The following is a 20,931-nucleotide window of genomic DNA, read 5'->3' as shown; positions in this document are numbered from 1 at the left end:
TCTCTGCTGGCCTCTTGTTGATATTTTGATATAGCATTCAAATATCTCCCCAATGTTTGGCCCGATAACAGCATAAATCTGTCCTGAGACTGCAGGGGGCCTTGTGATGAGCTGGCTCCTTCCTCACCGACCTCTTGTCCCCCGGCGGACAGAGTGGAATACATTCCCCCCTCTCTCTTATATGGTCCCTAGTGTCCTCACAGCCTATCAGGACAGAGAGACCCCCCCTCCCCTCTTAGCATATCAAGGGCCGTACATCTTCCACTGGTGCAGAGCTTTATGCAAGGTGACAGCTCCTCACACTTCAGTGTTCGGATCACCTCAAGTAGCTCAGATATCGGAAAAAATGAGCACACTTCCCAACGCGGTGACCAAATGTAGATTGACTGAGGGTATCCGCAGGCCGCGGCACCCCTATCCTCCTGTCCTGACAGAACAGGCCTGCTGGTAACTCTCCACATAAGAGAGAGCGGAGTCTGGAGACACATCAGAGGGGAAAGCTGGCTGCAGACAGAAGGGGGCGGGGGGTGGCAGTGTTGTTGATGGAGGGGAGCGAACACTTTGAAGCCATTGGAGGTGATGTCAAGTTTGCTTAGACTCAAGGATGGTGTTTGAATATGCTGGCCACTAATATGGCACCAGTATCTCTGTCCTCATCTCTGTTTTCTGTCACCATGTACAATCCAGGCTCGTCTCCTCAGCTCCTGACAATGTCCTTTCACATCATGTTATTGCACACTCGGAGCTGCAGTCAGCAAGCCGTCACTCAGCTTCTTTGTCTGAAAGTCAGGCCAGTTTTCGCCGTTAATGCACTCGGTGTCTGTTTAAAAGTGACGGGGAATACACTATCTGCTTTCCCATCAGGAAATCATTGGCAGTGGAGCTGGAATATCACTCACCGCTCGTGTTATTTACACCCGGATGTATCTACATTCTCCAGGATCTGACAAGTGGCATTTCATGTGCAGAGATTAATTCCACAGCCTAACCTGCGACTCAGGAGAACTCTTTATGCACAAGAATCCAGGCCCCTTTCCCCCCAAATATCTATAATGTATACATCAGCGCAATACACCCATGTAATTTTCTTGCCCCGAGCAAAAACGCACTCATCTACCGATTTTTTTCCTGAGCATGTAAATATATTTTATTTCCCCCGGGTTTGTTGTTTTTGGTGTTTGCTGTGTAAGGTCAGCTCACCCTGAAACCTTGCTAGAAAGAAGCCAAAAAATAATTAAAAAAAAGCATTTTACATTACCTCTAATTGCAAAGTTTATGGTAAAGTCCTGGCTCAGCAGCATACTCTATTCAGCTAGTGATCCCTTTAAAGAGATCTGTCTGTCTAGACATTGTCCCGAGGCAGAAACCTATTTTGAAGGTCAGACTCAAAAAATCATATCCTGTCTTTTTTTAACGTTAAACAGGGCAGATTTAGAGCACTGGTAATGGATTTCTTTCATTTATAGCAACACCATGTAGTAAAAAAGGATTTTCAATTAAAAATTGTGTTTTCGTTTATGTAGAGCACCATCCTTGCTTTTGCATAATGCATTGTGTATCTACCATCTCAAAAGCAAAACAGGACAAATGCTGTGGTTTAACAAAATGGTCAGATATTCATTTGTTGAATTTCCACAATTTTTAAGTTCATTCATTCGGCTGTTCAGAGGATAAAACCAGCCATCACTTTATGGCCACACAGCAATCAGACATAGCCCTCCAGTGTCTTCAGCTGACTCTTCTGGCCCTGTCAAGTCCTCCTTCAATCTGGGAGTCTGAGCAGTCGCGTGGAGGTTGACATGATTGCCTTTAAGCAGGCCCTCTTAGCCAGTGACACACAGCTGCAGCCAGGCACCTCTTCTGACAGTAAGAGCACCATGATGGATTGCCTTGCCAAAACTGCTGATCAAAGAAGGTCAAAGTTCAGATGTGTGCCTTGCTGCACTAGGCATGTGATATCACCAGAGATGGTGTTTCCTCAAACATCGGAGCGTAAGGCTGAATTTTCATTCCACTGATAGCTGCAAAGTAATTAAGTCTTCAATATTGGGATTTTATCAGGTATAAAAAAAAATTATTAAAGCTCATGTGTCAAGTATATGTGAGTTTATCGATCCAGAGGGTTCAACTGAGCCGCAGAATCATGATAAAGTACAAGCTTCATACTTGACACTATGCCAATATTGCAGCAAATAGTTCTTACTCTTTGACCAGTTCTTATATGCACATTAATACACACAAAACACCATCTTTGGGCTGCAGAAAAGTGTTCTGCTGAAAAGAGCAGACGTTTAAAAGTTTCTGACATGTGTCGCACTACCATTGAGACACTGCCACTGATGTGGGTGGAGCTGACAGCATCCCAGCCATTGAAGATGGCTCTGGGACATACCAAGTTTGGTATGTGTCAGCGCTCATTGTTGTCAGAATACATCCTAAATGAAGTCAGAATATGTAAACAGCCTCATTAAAAAGCAAATTCATATGAAACATTTTTTGGTGGAGTGATGGGAAAATGTTTTTGATGTTTGCCCTCTCTCTCTCTTCAAAACACTTGGCTGGGTAAAATAAATAGATGCTGTATGCATTAGTCATTTGGAGGTAATTTATTCTTTATACAGTATATTTGAGTAAGGGCTAGGTTATGCAGACAATAACTAGCTTGTATGTAGTGTTCCGTTCCATTCCGGAAATCAAAAGGCAGAGTGAATAGCCGGCTGTCATGGAGAGGGGGAGACGTGATATTGTTTATATACGAGGATAACGGCACACATTATCTCCCCCGGAAGGCATTTACCGCGTTGCACTTAGCTGTTCACACCAACATGATAGAAGTAGTTGTAACAAATGAAAAAAGAGGGCTAGCAAGTTGGGATTGATTAAGCACTCAATGTAGTCATCAGTATTCGCTCAACACTGACAGGTGGCTTATGCCAGATACCAAGCTAATGTGTACGGTAATGTTATAACGTTAGAACACTCACAGTTGACTCATCTAATGTTAACTTAGCAAGTTAATGTTCGAGTACATTAACATTACCTGCGGCTATTTAATTAGAATGAAACCACATAATGTGAATAAAACTTTAATACATCAACACGTCTGTGAAGATTATGTCTGTCTGAGTCACATCAGATAGACTTTTATCTGCCATGGTGGTTGTTTAACAATGAAGCCAACAACCCTCATCCCATGCTACTTAAAGTCATCATCAATAACTCATTTTGTACCCTATTCTTACCTTTGTTTTTGTTTTTTGCAAGTATTATTAATAATAACCATAACTACAATAATAGTAATAATTATTATTATTATTAATGTTAGTGCTTGAATGTAGAAAAGACATAAAATGCATAGCCTGACTTTCTCACCTTTGCACAGGTAGCCAATTGTTGTGTCAAGTGAGTGTTAATTGCGGATTGATGGTTTGTAAAAGTTACAGAAGTTGTCGGACACAATTAAATATAAAAAAGTGTAGATTCAAGTGTCCTTAATAGATAACACACAAGGGCAATTTCACAATTTGGGGTTTGGATTCTTTAAGACAACTTGAGTCAGGAGAAAATGAAGCAGAGTGAAGCGTCCCTATCTAAGATCCTGGCTGGAGTGGGAGACTTCTGCGGTTGAGGTGACTAAGGAGTCTTATTTCTGGGCCAGATTCACATTAGTGACATTTATCATTGAGAGGGGAGATGGTATAATTAGCTTGTCAGTCTACTTTAGGCTGAGCTGGCGCTCTTTGTGAAGAAGAATGGACTGCAAGCCCAAGGAGCTGACAGCAAGTCGATAATGTGGCAATTAATGTCATAAATAATTCTAAAGCCAATTATATTTAAATGGACCTCACCCTCTAAAACAGCACTTTATTTCCTATCACTTTATGATGTGTTCTGTATCGAACAGCAGGAGCAGATTTTCTTTTTTTTTAATTTCGAAATATGGCCGACATATGGCCGGGGCCATAATGTCATGCATAAAAATCAGAAGGGGTGGCCAGGAGATTTATTTGTTGATTTTGTTTGTTGTTGACTTATGAATGTCTTCCTTATTGCTGAAGCATCACCTGCGGTAAAAGGCAAATACAAACTGTAAAACTACTTTTAATCAAAATGATATTGCCTCCATGTTGTGAGTAATTTAATGGCAGTAGTGGTTAAATATATCAAATGCTCCCTCTGGCCTTGGGAGGGTCAAGCCCAGAGTGATATATAGAGAAGACTGTGATGTCTGAAGGTCGTGTCAGCTTCTTTTGCATAATGCATGAATCCTGTTACTCTCTCCGACTCCAATCTTCCGAACCTGAATCATGGGATGAAAATTTTACTAAGTAAATCAGCGAGCATGCTGGCATTTCTATTAACCCCCGGTGTGGAACTGACACAAACATGAATCACAGTAAATAATATCTTACAAATTGTAAATCATGTTTACAACTTGTGCTGAGAAGTTATTGGATAGTGCCATCTGTTTGCTGTTTGCTACTGCTAATTTCTTTGCACAGAAGCAAAAGGGAGGGCGTTTTTAATGTCCAAAATTTCTATTTTGCATAACAAATATGGGAAAGCACTGATTGCTGATGCTGAACCAAATTACATTTACTGCAAGCATTGATTTCTTAAACCATCCTAAAAACTACATTTTAACAGCCCTAGATTGTATTTTACTTTATGTTATATCAAAGTAACACAATTCTATTATTATGCAGGTTGTATTTTGCTTTTGATGAGTGGTATTTCCCACTTCAAAGATGAAAATAGCCAAGAGCTTTGATTTATGCATGCATGGAGTGAAACAAAAGAAGAGGAAATGTTGACCTTTACAGGGAACATAAAGGGTCAGCGCGGCAACTGTGCCTTACAGGCAAATTGCCTCCCAGTGTCGGCAATCTGTCCTTACAACAAGGATGAAATTCTTATCTTTTGCCATTTGTTTTCTGTTTCAGTAGTAGACATATAGAAAGGCACAGTGTTTCTCTGTGTACAGGTCACTTCAAAGCAACTATATATATATAAAAGAAACAGGAACAAGTGAAGCCGCAGTGACAGAAATGTTAATAGCAATATTTTTCTCAATTTAAATTAAATTTGGAGAAATCTTCGGGTTGCATCGCGAAGAATCTCTGCTTTGTTTCAGACACTGAGTGCACGTCTGCTAGCTCTCCTGCCTTCCTTCATTTCTGTATCAAAGGGTAAACTAATGCAAAATGTATATGGCCCTTGGCGCAAAAGATGGTGGTGCAGCTCAGTACAGGAAGAACTGTGTGCTAAAAGCTTGAAACATCTGTGTAAACACATGGTCTTTTTCCAACCATGTAGTCAATGTTCTCATAGCCCTAAGATAGATGTCCAAGGCAATATACCTTGCCTAGGGGCCATGCTGGAATGGCTTTGAACATCTGAAAAACCTTGAGCTTCAAGCAATATCCACTTTCAATATTCCAGCTTGACAGTAAAGCATAGAAGAATACAACCTATGGCTTTTTATTTGACTCTTTGTTGTTCTAAGCATCGGATCGATTGTACCGGTGCAGAGTAGAAATGCTCTGGAAATCATACAAATACAAAAGTTTTAATGATGCAATGAACTCTTATTTTTGGTTTATTTTCAAATTTAGGGTTTTTATATACAATAGTGTTTGGAAAGGAAGGCAAAACTGAACAAAAAAGAGAGGACATTCTGTCTTTGTTGTTGTTCTTTAATTCTGTTAATAGCCCAAGGTAAAGATTTATCTGCTCTTGTCAATTTACCTCAGCCTCAATATAAAGCACCAAGGTCACTTTTTCCTTGCCTGGCCCACAGGATTAAATTGTCATGTCACTCTAATAGGCAGCACAGGGAATCATTAGTCCAGCTCAGCTGCCTGACTGATAGGCATTTCAGTCCAATCATGGGAGTGTGCCGCCACAGGCCAGCCAGTATTGACACTGTGTCAGGACTGAGAGGGGACGCCTTAATCAGCCAGGACACTCTCAACATTGATTTGACAAGCTGTCGTAATGACCCCCTTGTTTTGGTAAAGGATCACTGTTTATCCAGGCTGGCATTGATGCACTTGGAGTGCTGCATTGTCATGGAAACTATTATCACCAGCCAAGCTTGTGCAGCTGGACAAGAGTTGTGTTCAGAGGGGACCATGGATTGTGTGTATGTGTATAGACATGGTTACATTAACCATTTTGTCAGATCTGTGAACAAACAAATGTTAACAAGCATCTTTTATCCACTCTCCAAATGCCCGTATTGGAGCATTATCTGTAGGTACTCTTATATTACAGCAGTTAATGATTGATGATTTGTTAATTTAGTTTTCTTGCTATCACCAAGCTATTATACTAGCTTTCTGAGGCAAAGTAAGTTACTGAGTAACTAACTATTAATTTACTGTTAGGTTAACAATTACTGTATGGATTGAACTATTTTTCCCTCAATTCTTGGGGATTATTTAAGTTACTGTATAGTGATTTTTGTTCTATCAAAATTTCCATTGAACTACAAACATAATGGTTGTGTGATGTTTTCATTGAATTTGACATTAACTGAAAATGTATAGTGTAAAACTAAAGTCTAACTTTTTACCTTTCTAACCAAATATTTTTTCTAGACATTTACTTTAGCTTTGTCTTTACAAGAGTCATCACAAGGATGCTATTACCAATGAATTAATCGTGCACTTCCCTTGGCCCTACTCAGACATCCCTATCTCCACGCTCTAAACTAAATCACCCAATGTGGTTGTTTTACTGGTGAGGGACAATAACACATTTGACAGCTAGTGGAAGTCATAAAGTAGACAGAAGATTCTGTTTGTTTGTGATTGTTTTGCACATTTTTCAAATGGCCAATATCTTCCTTCCTTAAGTTTTCTTCATGATTTTGGTCCTAAGAAAAGTTTTAGATTTATGAAGGTGTTCTTAAACTGCAGTCTTATTTGAACCCATTGTCCTTTTAAATTGAAAGCAAGTGCTGTAGTGAATCTAATTAAAGGCAACCTTTAGTTCACCATGAGCCTCATGTACTGGAGCTTAATTCAACTTTAAGATTTGTGGGTTTGACTTCAACCCTAAGCCTTTTGCTGCAAGTCCCCACTTTCTCCCTTTTTTCTTGTATTTCATTGGCTGTACTATCCAAGAAAGACAATATCTTTTTGTAACATAATGAAAAACATTAGTAAAAATATTATATATTATACAAATATTATTGTAATTTTAATCCCATATTATACAATTACAATTGAAGGAAACACAATGTCAGCATTTAAATGTGTGCAAGTGTGCTCATGAGTGAGTCTCAGAAAACCCTAATAAGGAGAAAATATTAGTGAATATCAGATTCTTTATGCTCTTTGCTAATTGGTTTGAAGAAGAAATGTCTCCTTAAGAACGGTTGGTGAATGAGGTTCATCTTATCCTCTTTGTTTCTGTGGAGAATCCCATGCTATCCATCTCTCCTTCTAGCTAGAATTTAACTCATTTGACACAATAATTGGGCCAGACGTTACCATTTTTAAACGGATACGTAACCACACAGCTTGGGAGGCTGTCAAGAACCATAATTCACTATGGCTAGACGACAGTACAGTTAGATTTTACACGATTATATTGGTTGATAATTAGCCTTAATTATTATTGCCATTATACTTTGACAGAGCACATTTATAATTCATCACTGAATAGAACCTTTATTAAAGATCCTTTAAATCACTAAATAGATTTCCTACAGTTGATATATACAGTAATCAGATGTGATGGTATGATGGCTACATGTGTTTGTTTACGAAGAAGGTGACACTCCCGCTGGCAGGAGGATAAGGGGAATCAGCAGCCTCTCTACGAGGTGTTAGACTGTAAATATTATTGGCATGCTGACGGTCTCCCACAGCGCCATGGTGTGTAAAATCGTTAACAGGCAACATGATGGGCCCTCTCCATCGCCAAGGTGAGAATGTGGAGGGTGTTTTTATCGGCCATTATCCAGAGGGTAGTCCCTCTTTGAAAGATACATTTGTAATATGTGCCCTAGCAATGCTTTCTGTGCTGAGCCTCGTTGTGTAGCTTTCTAAAAAAACAAACAAATGACATCACGTAGAACACAAGACATCAGCTTTTAATTTGTGAAAATACAAAATGAAATCATGTACAATTTTATGTACAAGACTATTTGTACAAGACAATAAACTGTATTTATTATTGGGTATTATGACATAGTCAGAAATATCAACTTAGCACGGCCATTGTATCCACAAGTCAATGTGCTAAAAAGAAATTTGCAAAATAATACAAACTAGACTGCAATGTCGAATGCCTCTCAACCCCGCAGGTACAGTCAAACAAGAAAACACTACAAATAAATATTTTACATTAAGCTTTACAGATTTATTTAAAGCGTAAATAAAATGGATTGCTATCAGGCTTTGCTATTGAAGATCGATCATTTAAAAATAGTTTTAAGACTTCAAATTATTTACTACAGTTCTAGTTATCTCCAGGGAATAACCGCCTCATTAAGTAATTCAAAGACTTGTAAGGTCTTTATATAAGGGTAAGACCTTATAAAAATAAGGTTTCTGAGCAAAGACAAAGGTACACGTCTCAGTCTCAAGCAGAAGTAAATTTTGCTTCCATTCAGCTAAACTACAAGCCTCTTTTCGCAGCAGTAGGTCTTCTGGTGTCCTCCGTTGGCTTCAGCACTGCCTGGCACATTACTGGCACTGAGGGGATGGATGGTTTGGATGTTCTCTGTGCCAGTAAAAATGTCACAAGTTCTCTCTTCACTTCCAACATGAGTCCAAGCCTAGACTGTGACGCATCCTCTATGGATTTAGCTTGCATTGCTGTTTTTACCGCTCTTTCCCCTTAATCGATCTGAAGTAAAGTGACAACAGTGCCAATATAGCTATGTTTTATAATTTAAACAAGACAAGATTTATTAACCACTCTGGACTCATGCGTGTACAAAATGAAACAAATGATCGGTGCTTCATTAGGTGGGTTTGTTTTATGAATATATCAGATATGTAATCAATCACCAAGATGGTTTACCGACAGAAAATAATCACAACACATAAATAGCCAAAATAACTTTATGATAGAGCTGTTTTTCATGTATCTTCTAAAAGCATGAGCATGTCTAATTATGGCATTAAGATTGGTCATGGAGTACATATACAAGTGCTTAATGACCTCCAAGACAATCCTGTGTCAGGCAGTGCTTACAGCCAAAGGAGGACTTAAAGATGCCCACTTCATGCGCTATGAGGCTTTCACATTCAAGTCACATATAGACTCATCATACGGTGTCATGCTATACCATAGTATTTACCTTTGCCGATTTTTGTTATATTCTAATGTCGACAACAAAACAGCTCTATCATTTTTGGCTATTGTCAAAAAAAGAACGTTTTACCCCTGGAGAAACTTTGCAGATACCTAAAACCTTTACCAAATATGATTTCTTGGGCTTTGGACATTGCAACCAAACAGTGATAACAGTTATAACGAACAACTCAAAAAGGCAAAGATAAGACAAATATAAATGGATAGAGATAAGGCTGGAGCCAAATGCCATTTACACATGGACGCTGGCCATCTTAACTGTCACAAATGTTGTGAATTAGCTCCAAATGGCAAAGGAATCACTGAGAGTCAGTCACTAACAATGCCATTGTGATGGGATCGCAGCTGGATGTCAAATACACATTTAAACATACTGTACAGAATAACTGCAACACTGGGTAAAGTTGATGCAGTAGTAGTAGTTGTTCATCAACAGCTAAAAAGGCAGCTTTTACAATTGCAAAACTTGATCCAGTTATAATAATCACCTCTTTTAGCAATAGTAGTAGTCATTTTTACATTGCTGTTCTCCTTCAAGTGACCCTCATTCCCCAAAATGTAACAAAGAAAGTCATGGAGTCTGGTCACCACTAAAGATTAGCTGTGCAAACTAATAGTTGAGTGGTTGCGACATTTGACTATGATTGTCTTTATGTATATTTCATGTATGATTCTTAATCTGCTTGTACAATAAGCGTGCTGCAGAGGTGAATGAGGAAAGCAGTTTGTGTTCGTCTCATCTACGTCAATTGATGATTTATGTTTGCAGATAAGAAGATAACCCCGAATCTCAGTCTGACACCTACACGATGAGTCTTCTTGGAGTCCAAGCGTCCAAGTGTCAGCACAGGTCCGGAGCTCAGCACTCGTCTTCCGCTTCTCTGATGGGTGGAATCAAGCTGCTCGTGGATTTATACTGACTGACTTGGTTGATGGCGAGCGTATTCACAGGCTTGATCTGTATGGTCCTCAGGTGGGTATTCTCTGGCTCATCTGTAAACCATGTCTTTTCTAAGGAAGAGGCAAAATCAGACAGAGACAAAGAGGAGGGACATCAGAAAGTTAATGCTACTTGGACGACAATTACAAGTGCACAGAGAACATAGGAAGGACATTGTGTATTTTAAAAGGAATACAAATTTTCATTGATTGTTGTAGAAAAACTTAGGTTGAAATTATGCTCGGAGATGATTTTTTTTTAAATGTCAATGTCCCATTTTCCCCGTTTAAACCTCTAATGTGCCTTATCACATGGTAGTACAGTGGATAAGCTCAAAATATTGTAGCAATTTTGCAGTTTCTGAAAAAAACTTTCTTGATTTCTTTGAACTATGCAATGACTGTTTAAGACACGCTACCCTGTGACTGATTTAAGCATTTTTGTATATATTCAATTTTTACTTTTTTTTTTTACCTTTTTTGACACACATACTGACGCATATGACGCTTTTTTCGACACACTAAACTATGACTTGTCTTGATTTTCTTTCAACAAACTATGCTATGACTGTTCAAGACACGCCATCCCACAACTGATTCAAGCATTTTTTTGGAAAAATTATATTTTGACTTGTTTTGACTCTTTTCGACATACATACTATGACATTTTTTATGGCTTTTTTGGACACACTATAATATGACTATTCTTGACTTTTATCAACAAACTTTATCTACATCAGCTTTATAAACACAGTTCTATGGCTGATTTAAGCATTTTTGAACATATAAGAGTTTGACTTTTTCAACATATATGATGAGTTAGTTTGATATGACTATGACAGATTTTTGCTTTTGACCAAAAACGTTTTTTTCATACTGTACCATAGTGCCAATGAAGCATGCTGGTTTGTTGGGTCAGCAGACATGCAGCTTCTCAGCTAAACAAAATGTCTTTTCATTCTTCAATGAACCAAATTAGAAGTAAAATCTTTTAAGTCAGGGGTTTAATCTTTTTGAGAGGCTTCAGGATTTTGGCTTGATGCAACTTTCTTTTCTTACAGAAGGAAATGAAAAGTCTGGGCATAATATATGACTAGTGATTCATCCACTTGGCAATGTCCATGGTCATGCATTTTCATCAACATGACTTAAGGCAGTGATTCTGCAGTACATTAACACATATGCCAGTAGATACATGTTGCCAATAATAAAACATCAAACATCACTTGATACAGAATAAAGTGAAGCAGCATCAAACCATTAATTTGCCATCACACATTCTACGGTCAAACCTGCAGTGAGACGTACTGCGTAGATCATAACCATGCTTTCCTGATGCAGTCATTTGGAAACACTAAATTACTTGGCTTTCATTCAGAGGGCAAAATGTCAGCAAGGACATGACCATGTTCAATGCATTATTTAACATCATGCATAGTCATTTTACTTCCATACCTTGGCTTACTCTATTCATCCTTGTTGCACTTTGGAAAAAGAAAGTGGTATACTAAATGTAAGCTAAATGGGAAATACTAATATGACCATTAATAACAGAAGTTGCACAGCATAGAGGTATAAAGACCGCAGATGCACTCATTACATATGGGTGTGAAGTAGGTTAAACAGTAGAGAGCGACCAGTAAAAAAAATAAAGAAAAACAGAACATGTATCATGTCAGGAAATCTTTAAGTGCCATTATTATGCATCTAGCCACTGGAGCATCCGTCAAGCAGCCATGTTGTATCCATGCTTGTTGTCAAAGCAATTGGAAGGATGATGTTCAGAAAACCAATGAGCAACATGCAGCTATCAAACCATGTTATATGTGTGGTTTGATCGGCAAAAAATAAAGCAACTTCATGTAGAAATAAATACATTTCTGTAAAATGTGCAATGAAAATTAATTTGTGCAGCTAAACGTGTTTTAATTTCAAATAGGAACAGATTACTAACCATAGATAGTTTGAAGTGTTCATTCAGCAGCTCTGAAAATGTAACATGCTCATTCATTTTTTTAATGAACAATCAAAGAATATTTAAACATGAATATTTTCCCATAGACACAATACTATATTAGAAAGTACTAGGAGAGCACATACCTCCGATATTACCAATTGACATTTGCTTTTATCTGCTGGTTTGGGTCAATTAACCTGAAAAACCGCAACAGACTCCAGGGCATAGTTAGTGTGCAGTACAATTGTTGGCACTCCACTAACAGACATTTCTCTCTTGTACAAAACTAGGGCCCTGAACAAAGCAAAACGTGTCCTGTCAGACCCTAGTCATCCTCTACCGCCTGATTTTTAACTGCTTCCATCTAGACGCAGATTTCATGTGCCGAGATGCAGGACTGACAGATTTAAAAAAAATCCTTGGTTCAAGTGGCTATTGGCCTTCTGAACAATTGTTAGTACTGTGGTCACTTTAACTCTTTGTTTTTATCCAGTGTGGCACTGTTGCACTTTGTTTGTTAGATTGATGATTGTTTATTGTTGTCCCATGTCATCCAAGTCACTCATGCTGTTGTATAGTCCATCTCTTTTAGTTATTAGCTTCATGTCATCCTTTGTGTCACTATTGTGCATTTTACTGTTGTTTTTTGCTGCTGGCTGCACTGCAAATTGTCCTCCAGGGACAAAAAATATCTCTTGACTTGACTATTAATTTTAATAATACATTGTACAATGTAATAAGTTATGATTTTAAAATTTGCTGTTGCATGTTGCTGTATTGGCGACTTATGAGTTATCCAGGAATTATCCCTGAAAATGTGAGGGTTCTATGTGACAGCACATTGCAAAGATCAAAGATGTGGGCTCAATCTGCTCTTTGTGTGTTTGTGTTTCCACAGAGAACAACAGTTTGGAATTGCCAGTCTTCATAATCTTTGGTTTGGATCCTTCAGCAGGTCCCTCCTGAAGACCATATTTTTGCTGGAGGACTTCATAGCTGAGGTCGGAAACCTAGAGGGGGTTATTGGGAGGATTTTAACCCGGGAAGGGCTTTGTTATTGGACTTCTGTGCTAACAGTCCATAACAAAACACAGTTTTGAGTTGTAATTGTACGTAGTTCCCGAACACCTACGACCAAAGATCAATAATGAACTTTGAAGTTGTATTATCCAGCCAGCTGCTTTATGTCTTAGATTATGTGGTGTTCAAGTGAAAAGAGACGTCCGCCTTTTAACTGATGATGTAATTCTGTTTGCTCCTTTGACCCATGACCCTAAGAAAACATATGGGCAGTTTGTAGCAGAATGAAAAACACGTGGTTGTTTATCATCTAATCTCTGGTAAAAATGTAATTACTTGTAGTCCACCAAGTAGGAATAACCATGTTGTTAGATTGCCAAATCTTCTCGATGGCTTGTTCAACAAATACAAAATAACATCAAAATGTGAAATTCACATTTGAAGTCAACATAATTATAATAGTGGGGTAACTTTATTAATAACATATATTTCCTTTTTACAAATTTCAAGACGGCTAATAACATTTAAGTCTAGCATTTGAATTATTGTAAATCAAAAGGCATTAAGAGGCCATGATGTTCCGTGTTTCATAGACATGACATACTAGGAGATTTTAAGACAGCATTTAAAATGCAGCTCAAGTATAATACAATTCAGCTTTAATGTAAACAAAACAAGTTTCAACAGAGCAAAACTTGGAATGTTATAAGCTAGAGAAACCCAGTGGCATTTATCACAGAGGTGAGAATTATTAACACTAGAAAGCACAGTAAAAGTAAAAGTAAAGGTCTGGAAATGTTTGCCAATTCCTACCCTGAGGGAACATATTCTGTTGTACTGTATATTGTGTTGGCCATTATCACACATTAAAATATTTTCTTTTGCTTTTAGGGCCCTTTCTTCACAATTTAACCAAGATGCCATCGTCTGAAACTGGAATAGTTTTAGTCACTATGAGTTGGCCCTGTGTGTGCAGGTAAGAGCACTACAGTGAAATTAACAATGGCATTTTAAAAGATGAAAAAACTGAACTAGGGGTGCTTAAATAACTTAAGAAATAATTTAAACTGTATACAAATAAAACTTTGATCAAATTAAAGTCAATAATGAATTGGACACTAACTAGATTTAGCTTAGTTGTAGAAAGAAACACCACCACGTTCACTATAAACAAATGATCCGTTGAGTCAGACATCTTGCTTTTAACTGCAGATGTCTGGTGGATGGGTTTCTAGAATGAAATCAATTACTATATTAAAATAATAAGAATATCTTCCATCATGACAAGATGTCATTTGGAAATAAATAGCATTACCCTGCTACCTAAGGCTGACAGAATTGCTTTGTAAGTTTACTGTAGTTAAGCATAAGAAATGTATGGAGTATGGAAAGGTTCAGAGCCACAGTAACAACCAATGTTTAGAAAGAAATTGAAAAACCTTGTTGTTTCACATCCCCAAGGGAAGACAGAAGCCCTGGGCCATGGGATGGCCCCACACTGCATTTCATGGGGCTGTTGAATGAAAACTAAGACATACAAGTAACACATACTGTACATACACATTGAGACAAATCAACACCCAGACATGTTAACAAAAGGACACACAGGACAGTAGCTGTTGGCAGGCGGAAATGGACATTTAGAGAGCTGTAGGAGGCACATACTTTTGTTTGTCTCGTGAGTCCCTGCTTTTGGCGCGGTTGGTACGGTTGGTGGTTGGGATAGAGTGGACTGAGGAGCTCTTTTTGCTGGAGGAATGGGATGAATGGGAAGAATGGGACAGGCTGGTTCGAGACTGGCCAGCGTTGTGGTCAAACTGCATCAGGCAGAATATCAGGTCTGAGGGCACCAGCTCAAACGCATACGGTGGATTGGTTATGACATACCTAGAGGAGGGAGAGAAGAGATGGAAGCCAGTTCTAAATTTAGTATGGTTTGAAACCGACTTTTTTGTGGCTGTGTTGCGCATCTCAATGCAAGGACACATTAGCTCCGTACTCACCGCTTGGTACATTGGCTTTGTGCGTTTAGATGTGCGTCTCGTAACCGATAGATGCCAAAGCACAACATGTTGTATGTTTTCAGGGCTTTACAAAACAGGTCACCATAACAACCGCCATCCTGCAATACAGTGACAAGAAACAAAAACTGTAGTACACTGTCTGTTTTTTAACAAAAACTATAATAATAATAACTAATAATTAATCATTTGCAAGGACTAAAACAGTCTCCAGCATCAAATATGTTTCTTGACCTGATCATTGTTTATCTGATACAGACTGTGATTTAAGACGTGTGCAAACTTTTCAGATAGCCCTAAAGGCTTGACTACAAAAATTTGCATTAGTGGATTCATTTACGGAGCAAAGCAAATCCAAGACACATATAGTACATTCCCACCATTAACAATGCTGACCTATTGCTGAGGAAATAATGGAGAGCTATATATTTCTATTATTTATTTTGCTGCTATAATATTCTGCTATATGTTCTTGAATGACCTGCATTATCTTAATTAATGAGAGATAGTTTGCAAGCTAGCTAGCTTGATTACGTTTTTTCGCCTCTTCAATAATCCTGAGAAGATGCCAGGGGGGAGTAAACAGTACAGTACAAAGATAAGAGAAAGGAGCTCACTGAGCTATTGTTACTGTGGTAACATATTTTCAGCTTTATAGTGTTTTAGCTGTAAACTAGCCCTGTGTTTATCCTTTCGTTACCAAGCCGTTAGCAATGCCTATTGAGCTATTTTCAGTTTTTAATCAGATAACCTTATATGTGACTATGGTCACACTGTATGAATATGAAATGTGAATGTTGGGATATTTTATATACGTGCCATTACACTTATTTGGGATGACTGGATTGGATTTCATTGTCAAAGAACTCACCTACTTTTGGACATACAATCCCTATTACTTATCTCGGCTCTGAATCACGGTCGTCCCTGTTAGTCTGAATCCTTTCACCAAAGTCAGCTCCAGCAACACAAGAAGACAAAGATGTGCTCAGCCCTTGGGGGACAAAGACCAGTCACCTACCCCGAGGTCGGCAAAGGGCCCGTCGTACAAGGCCAGCTGTGCCACACGACACCTGTCCCTGTTCGCCAGCGTCTGTGGCGTGCTGTAGCCGCCCCGTAACGCATTCTCCTCTGCCAGCAGCCCCTCGAGCTCCGGCGTCGCCCCGCCTGTTACCAACGTCCGGATCAAGGTGAGGATATTATCATTGAAGTATGTCTAAAGGAATGAAGGTAGAGAGGGGGTGAATCCTTCAGCAAGTGCCACCAAAGTCACAACTAAACATTCTCAGAGTGCCAGCCAGGCCGATTGGTGCTATCTAACCCTGGACTGTTGTGTCACATTGCTCTGCGCACTGAGTGAGAAGACAGTGGAATCCAATTACTGCAGGTTACTCACACTTCCATCAGAGAGAGACACGAGGTGTGCATGTACACATTCATGCTGTCTAGGCATTTCTTACAGCTAAATGGCAGACAATTATGTGAAAAAATCAGTTTCACAAACTGCACGTTAAGCCTGAAGATACACTTTCCTCAGTGAAGTTGCTATCTCTTTAATTCCAACCAGTTACTGCTTTGTTAATTTTAACAAGGGCAAAAGTCTGCACACGGTCTCTTGTCTCCCCCTGCTTGTACTGCACAGTGACATCTCCCTTGGTTGCTGACAGCACTATTGACTGAGATGATGGATGAGGGCTGTCCATTAGGTAGCATTACCTTTGTCTACACTGGAGCCCGCATGAAAGCAGCTTTATTCTAAATTCGCCCCAAACTGAAAAGGCGGACAAGTAAAGCCATCATATCTACTGTAGTTCCAGTCTGGTCAGCTATTGTTGTAATGAGAGCAGAGGGAGGGGGGGTGGTGGGGGGAGGAGGACACAAGATTTCTTTGCAGATTTCAGATCTTATACTTTTCAGAAATTGTACATATAACTGCACAAACAACAACATAAGCTAATATTGACTGTAAGCTAAATAAATCCTGACTTACAGCACTCATTAAAGAATCCAGCACACTGACGGCGAAGGCTGTCCCACAGGCAAAAGGCTGAGTGAGGTATAACTCTGTGTCAGGGTCGTCATCATCATCTTGGTCCAGGAACTGAACGTTGGAGTCATTCACTATGGAGATAATATGGAGATGTAATCGTCATCACTTATTCTATAAACTCTTAATATTCATTTTCTGCACTGCAAACCAGATCTCATGAGATTCTTTTGTGTTTTGAAAAAGCATGGATTTTGTGCTTAAGCATACACCAGGCAAATACTTGATTCATGTAAAGAGGAGGACACAGAAGTACAGCCATTGCGTACAACAGTCAGAGGCTGCAGATATGGACTGTATTAGAAATTTGTGTATGGTTCAACAAATTTGCTTTAATTCCTTCGTTCCAAATTTGGACGAAATTGTACTTTCTTTTAAGCCACTGAAATGAAACCGTGTCTGGTATTTGCTTCAGCCTTGTGGCCAACTTGCCTCTGCCACATTCCATATCCAGGCCATGCACACTTATGACACCATGCATACTGTCAAAGCTTCAGGCCTCGATTCAAAGTCCTCCTGCAGTCAGTATCAGAAACACCAATATGCCATTGTTTGTCTTATAAATCTAAGACAGAACATCCAATTACATGTACTTCCATGTCAAAACAAATGAAAGTATCGCATTGCCCCAGAACCTTCTTTGAAGATGTCTTTGGGCACAAAAACACATGCAGTAGCAGGAGAAAAGTAATAATGTGAAATTTAGTTGGAGAAGTGCTACTTTTGTGAGGACAGAAATAAATGTCAGTCATATCAACGGGGCTGTGATGAAAGAAGGGCACAGGCCAGAGAATGTGATCCGACAGAAGATGCTATGAAAACAGCCACAAGGACTTCTGAGGGATCAAAGGCCTTGTAATTCTGAGAAAAATAAAAGGGAAAAATTCTGCTTTGAGATAAGGGGACAAAACAAGACAGGCAATTTCAACCAGAACCAAGGGTAAAATGCGCTCAAAGTGATGCCATGGGAATGGACTGAGCCCCTTGTGCAGCGAGAGAAATCAAAAGAAAGCTGATATGGAGGCAGCAGCAGTTACAACACTGCAGTACAGGACAGAGGCACTTCTTACCCAGCTCAGTTATCATTTGTATGCTGGTCCCACTGCTTTTATCCTGACTGAATGAAATCACAGGCAGTTTTTTGCCTGGCTTTGCTAATGGTGCTAGACAAGTATTAAGGAAAAACAGTTACTGGAACATGTCAACAAAGGACAAAAAAAACCCATAACAACTCCACTTTTAGTACGGTTAATCAAGTGTTGACAGCCTCTAATTGTGTTTTCAGATCTGTTAAAAACTACTAAACTGACATAAGCATGCAGTTGTAGAGCTAGCATATCAATCAGCTGACAGAAAAATCAAGCGGCAAGCATACCTAGTTCTGTGATGATGGGAATATTTGCTCCTGTTGTGACAGAAGTCTGCCTCACTAATCCATGGACTGGGCTGTTTTCTGGAGAGGATCTATCCATTCCTGGTGGTGTGAAGCCTAATGAGACAAACACACATAACAGAAAGCACATCTGTTAATGCAATATTCAATACCTCATCAGAGACTACAAACAGAGCAGATTAGCAGAATGAATACACCAGGGCTATTTCATCCATTATCGGCCACTGCAAAAGCATAAAGTTGCTGAGCGCTGCGTTACCATATTGTTGACAAGGTCCAATATTAGTCTATATATAATAAATGTGACATACAGCGCATTTTGTTTCTCTTAGATTGTGTGTTAAAGGAGACAGACACCTTCTACACACACACACACACACACACACACACAGAAAATGTACAGTATGGAGCCATGAAACAGAAAATAAGTGACGCAAGATTGAATTCAAATTGACTTGACATTCCTTGCTTTCCCCAGACTGACAAGTAAGCATATTAAATCAGTGATGCTGTATGTATTATACATAGGCCGTGTTTTGACATCCATCCCTTACTGCTGAGTAAGGCAAATGCGAGGTCATACATGTATTAGAGAAATAATGAAATTGGCAGCGATTTTTTCTCTCTCTCCTGAGGTCAAAAGGTTTCTAAAAGCATTTCTCTCAGTGCCAGAGAATGACCATTAATGAAGGCCATCTCAAGCTAACAGAGTGCTTCAGGTGCTGTTTTGAAAGCTGTAAACATGTAATATTAATTATACACATTACAGTATATGCTCTTTACAAAGTGGTCCCATGTACTGAAAAATTAAAAATGTGTAAGCCAGGTAAGGTTTTTGTGCCAACGCTGTGCTTGTTGCCACCAATTAGGTTTGTGAAGAAACCAGTTGTTACAGTAACCTGAGGAATAGTCAGTAGGGTTTAGTGTCAAACACAGTGACACCAGGTCAGCCAGCCAGCACCCAGTGAGGGATATTCTCTGTGCCAGGGCCCTGTCCCTTCCAGGCGGTGCAGTGAACTATGATAGGGCGCTCCTTACCTTGGGAATTAGCCTGCAAGACCCCGATGCTGTCGTCAAACAGCATGGATTTGATGTTGAGTGACGCCAAGATGCATTCTTTGTCCTGCAGTGATGCATCGTCAATATTGTTCTGATTGGCTGACAGAATGACACACATGTCGCAGAGGTTGATGTTGACAGCCCTCAGATCTGCCCGACTCAACGGAGTGCCCTTTGAGAGGAAGTGAATGAGAGAATTTGTTATCTCACCTACATGACACCAAGAGGTAAATGAAAACAGAGCAATAAATTGCAGTTTTCATTCTCGGGTCTCTTGTCAACTCTGTCGACAAAGAGAAGTTCTGAAAGAAACTTTACTACTACATGGCAGCAAGGTGTTTCTCAATACAAAAGTGTGACCCTGAACAAAAGAGCGGCGGTTGTGTTGGTGGGTTTAGTGAACAAAGCACACTTTGATCATCGGTCTCAACCGTTTCAGGGCAGACTCAGTGAATGGAAGCAAAAAATGTCACGTTATCTAAGATAAGAATGATCTCAAAGAATAGTCTAAAAGGGTATGATTTGGTTAAAAAGGTACACTAACTTTGGGGAGTCCAAAATACCTTAAGACAGACATTTCTTTATGCATTTGGTGTCATCTGAAGTCATGTCAAACAGCAATAACACAATATCTTGGCTGAATTGTTGAGGGGGACGATCAAATTGCAATTAAAGGCATCAAGGAATTAGAGTAAACTAAGAAGGGGTGAGGGGCGCCTTTTTCCAAGCTTTGTCTGAGGGGAGGCCCACATTTAGAATCTGGAAACCTCTGCTTTAGAGGTAAAGTTAAGGGATCACTCATTACAATTTGTATGTCTTATATTTTTACATTGTTATGGTCAAGAATTTGTTCACCAAATGTTCTAGCATCCCATCCAACAGTTAATGAGATATTTCACTCAAAAACTTAAATGTCGACCTCATGGTGGCGCTAGAGGGAAAGTCAGGGGATCACCAGAGTCATCAGGATACATTGTTTGGGTACCATGAATGTCAGTACATTTCATGGCGATCCAATAGTTGTTGAGATATTTCAGTTCACACTGCAAACCATATTTGCCAAAGTAAATTAGTTGCATACGGAAGTCATTTTTTAATTTTTGAATAAAGCAAGCATATGCAACATAAGGATTGTTTATCTTGTCAAATTTATCATGTGTAT

At 39.2% G+C, this 20,931-nt stretch overlaps 1 protein-coding gene across 6 annotated transcripts in view; it reads right to left on the bottom strand.

Annotated features, from left to right (window-relative positions):
• Positions 1-8,195: 8,195 nt before the first annotated feature.
• The window catches only part of LOC310960719 (calcium-activated potassium channel subunit alpha-1a-like), an 85,700-nt gene continuing 72,964 nt past the window's right edge, over positions 8,196-20,931 (bottom strand). For 2 of the 6 annotated variants that reach the window (XM_083932488.1, XM_083932489.1), the window contains 8 exons: positions 19,749-19,941; positions 18,693-18,806; positions 18,388-18,480; positions 17,261-17,391; positions 16,292-16,486; positions 15,253-15,371; positions 14,915-15,136; positions 8,196-10,344 (listed from right to left, as the gene is read on the bottom strand). In XM_083932488.1, the coding sequence (XP_083788614.1) occupies positions 10,323-10,344; positions 14,915-15,136; positions 15,253-15,371; positions 16,292-16,486; positions 17,261-17,391; positions 18,388-18,480; positions 18,693-18,806; positions 19,749-19,941 (1,089 nt within the window). In that variant the 3' untranslated portion in view covers positions 8,196-10,322. Of the gene's footprint in view, positions 10,345-11,727; positions 11,757-14,914; positions 15,137-15,252; positions 15,372-16,291; positions 16,487-17,260; positions 17,392-18,387; positions 18,481-18,692; positions 18,807-19,748; positions 19,942-20,931 lie in introns of all 6 variants that reach the window. The other 4 variants (XM_083932490.1, XM_083932491.1, XM_083932492.1 and 1 more) reach the window with 3 other exon arrangements.

The sequence above is a fragment of the Echiichthys vipera genome (genome assembly GCF_963691815.1).
Source record: "Echiichthys vipera genome assembly, chromosome: 18".
NCBI classification, from domain to species: Eukaryota; Metazoa; Chordata; class Actinopteri; order Perciformes; family Trachinidae; genus Echiichthys; species Echiichthys vipera.
This window is presented reverse-complemented; position numbering and strand designations above follow the sequence as displayed.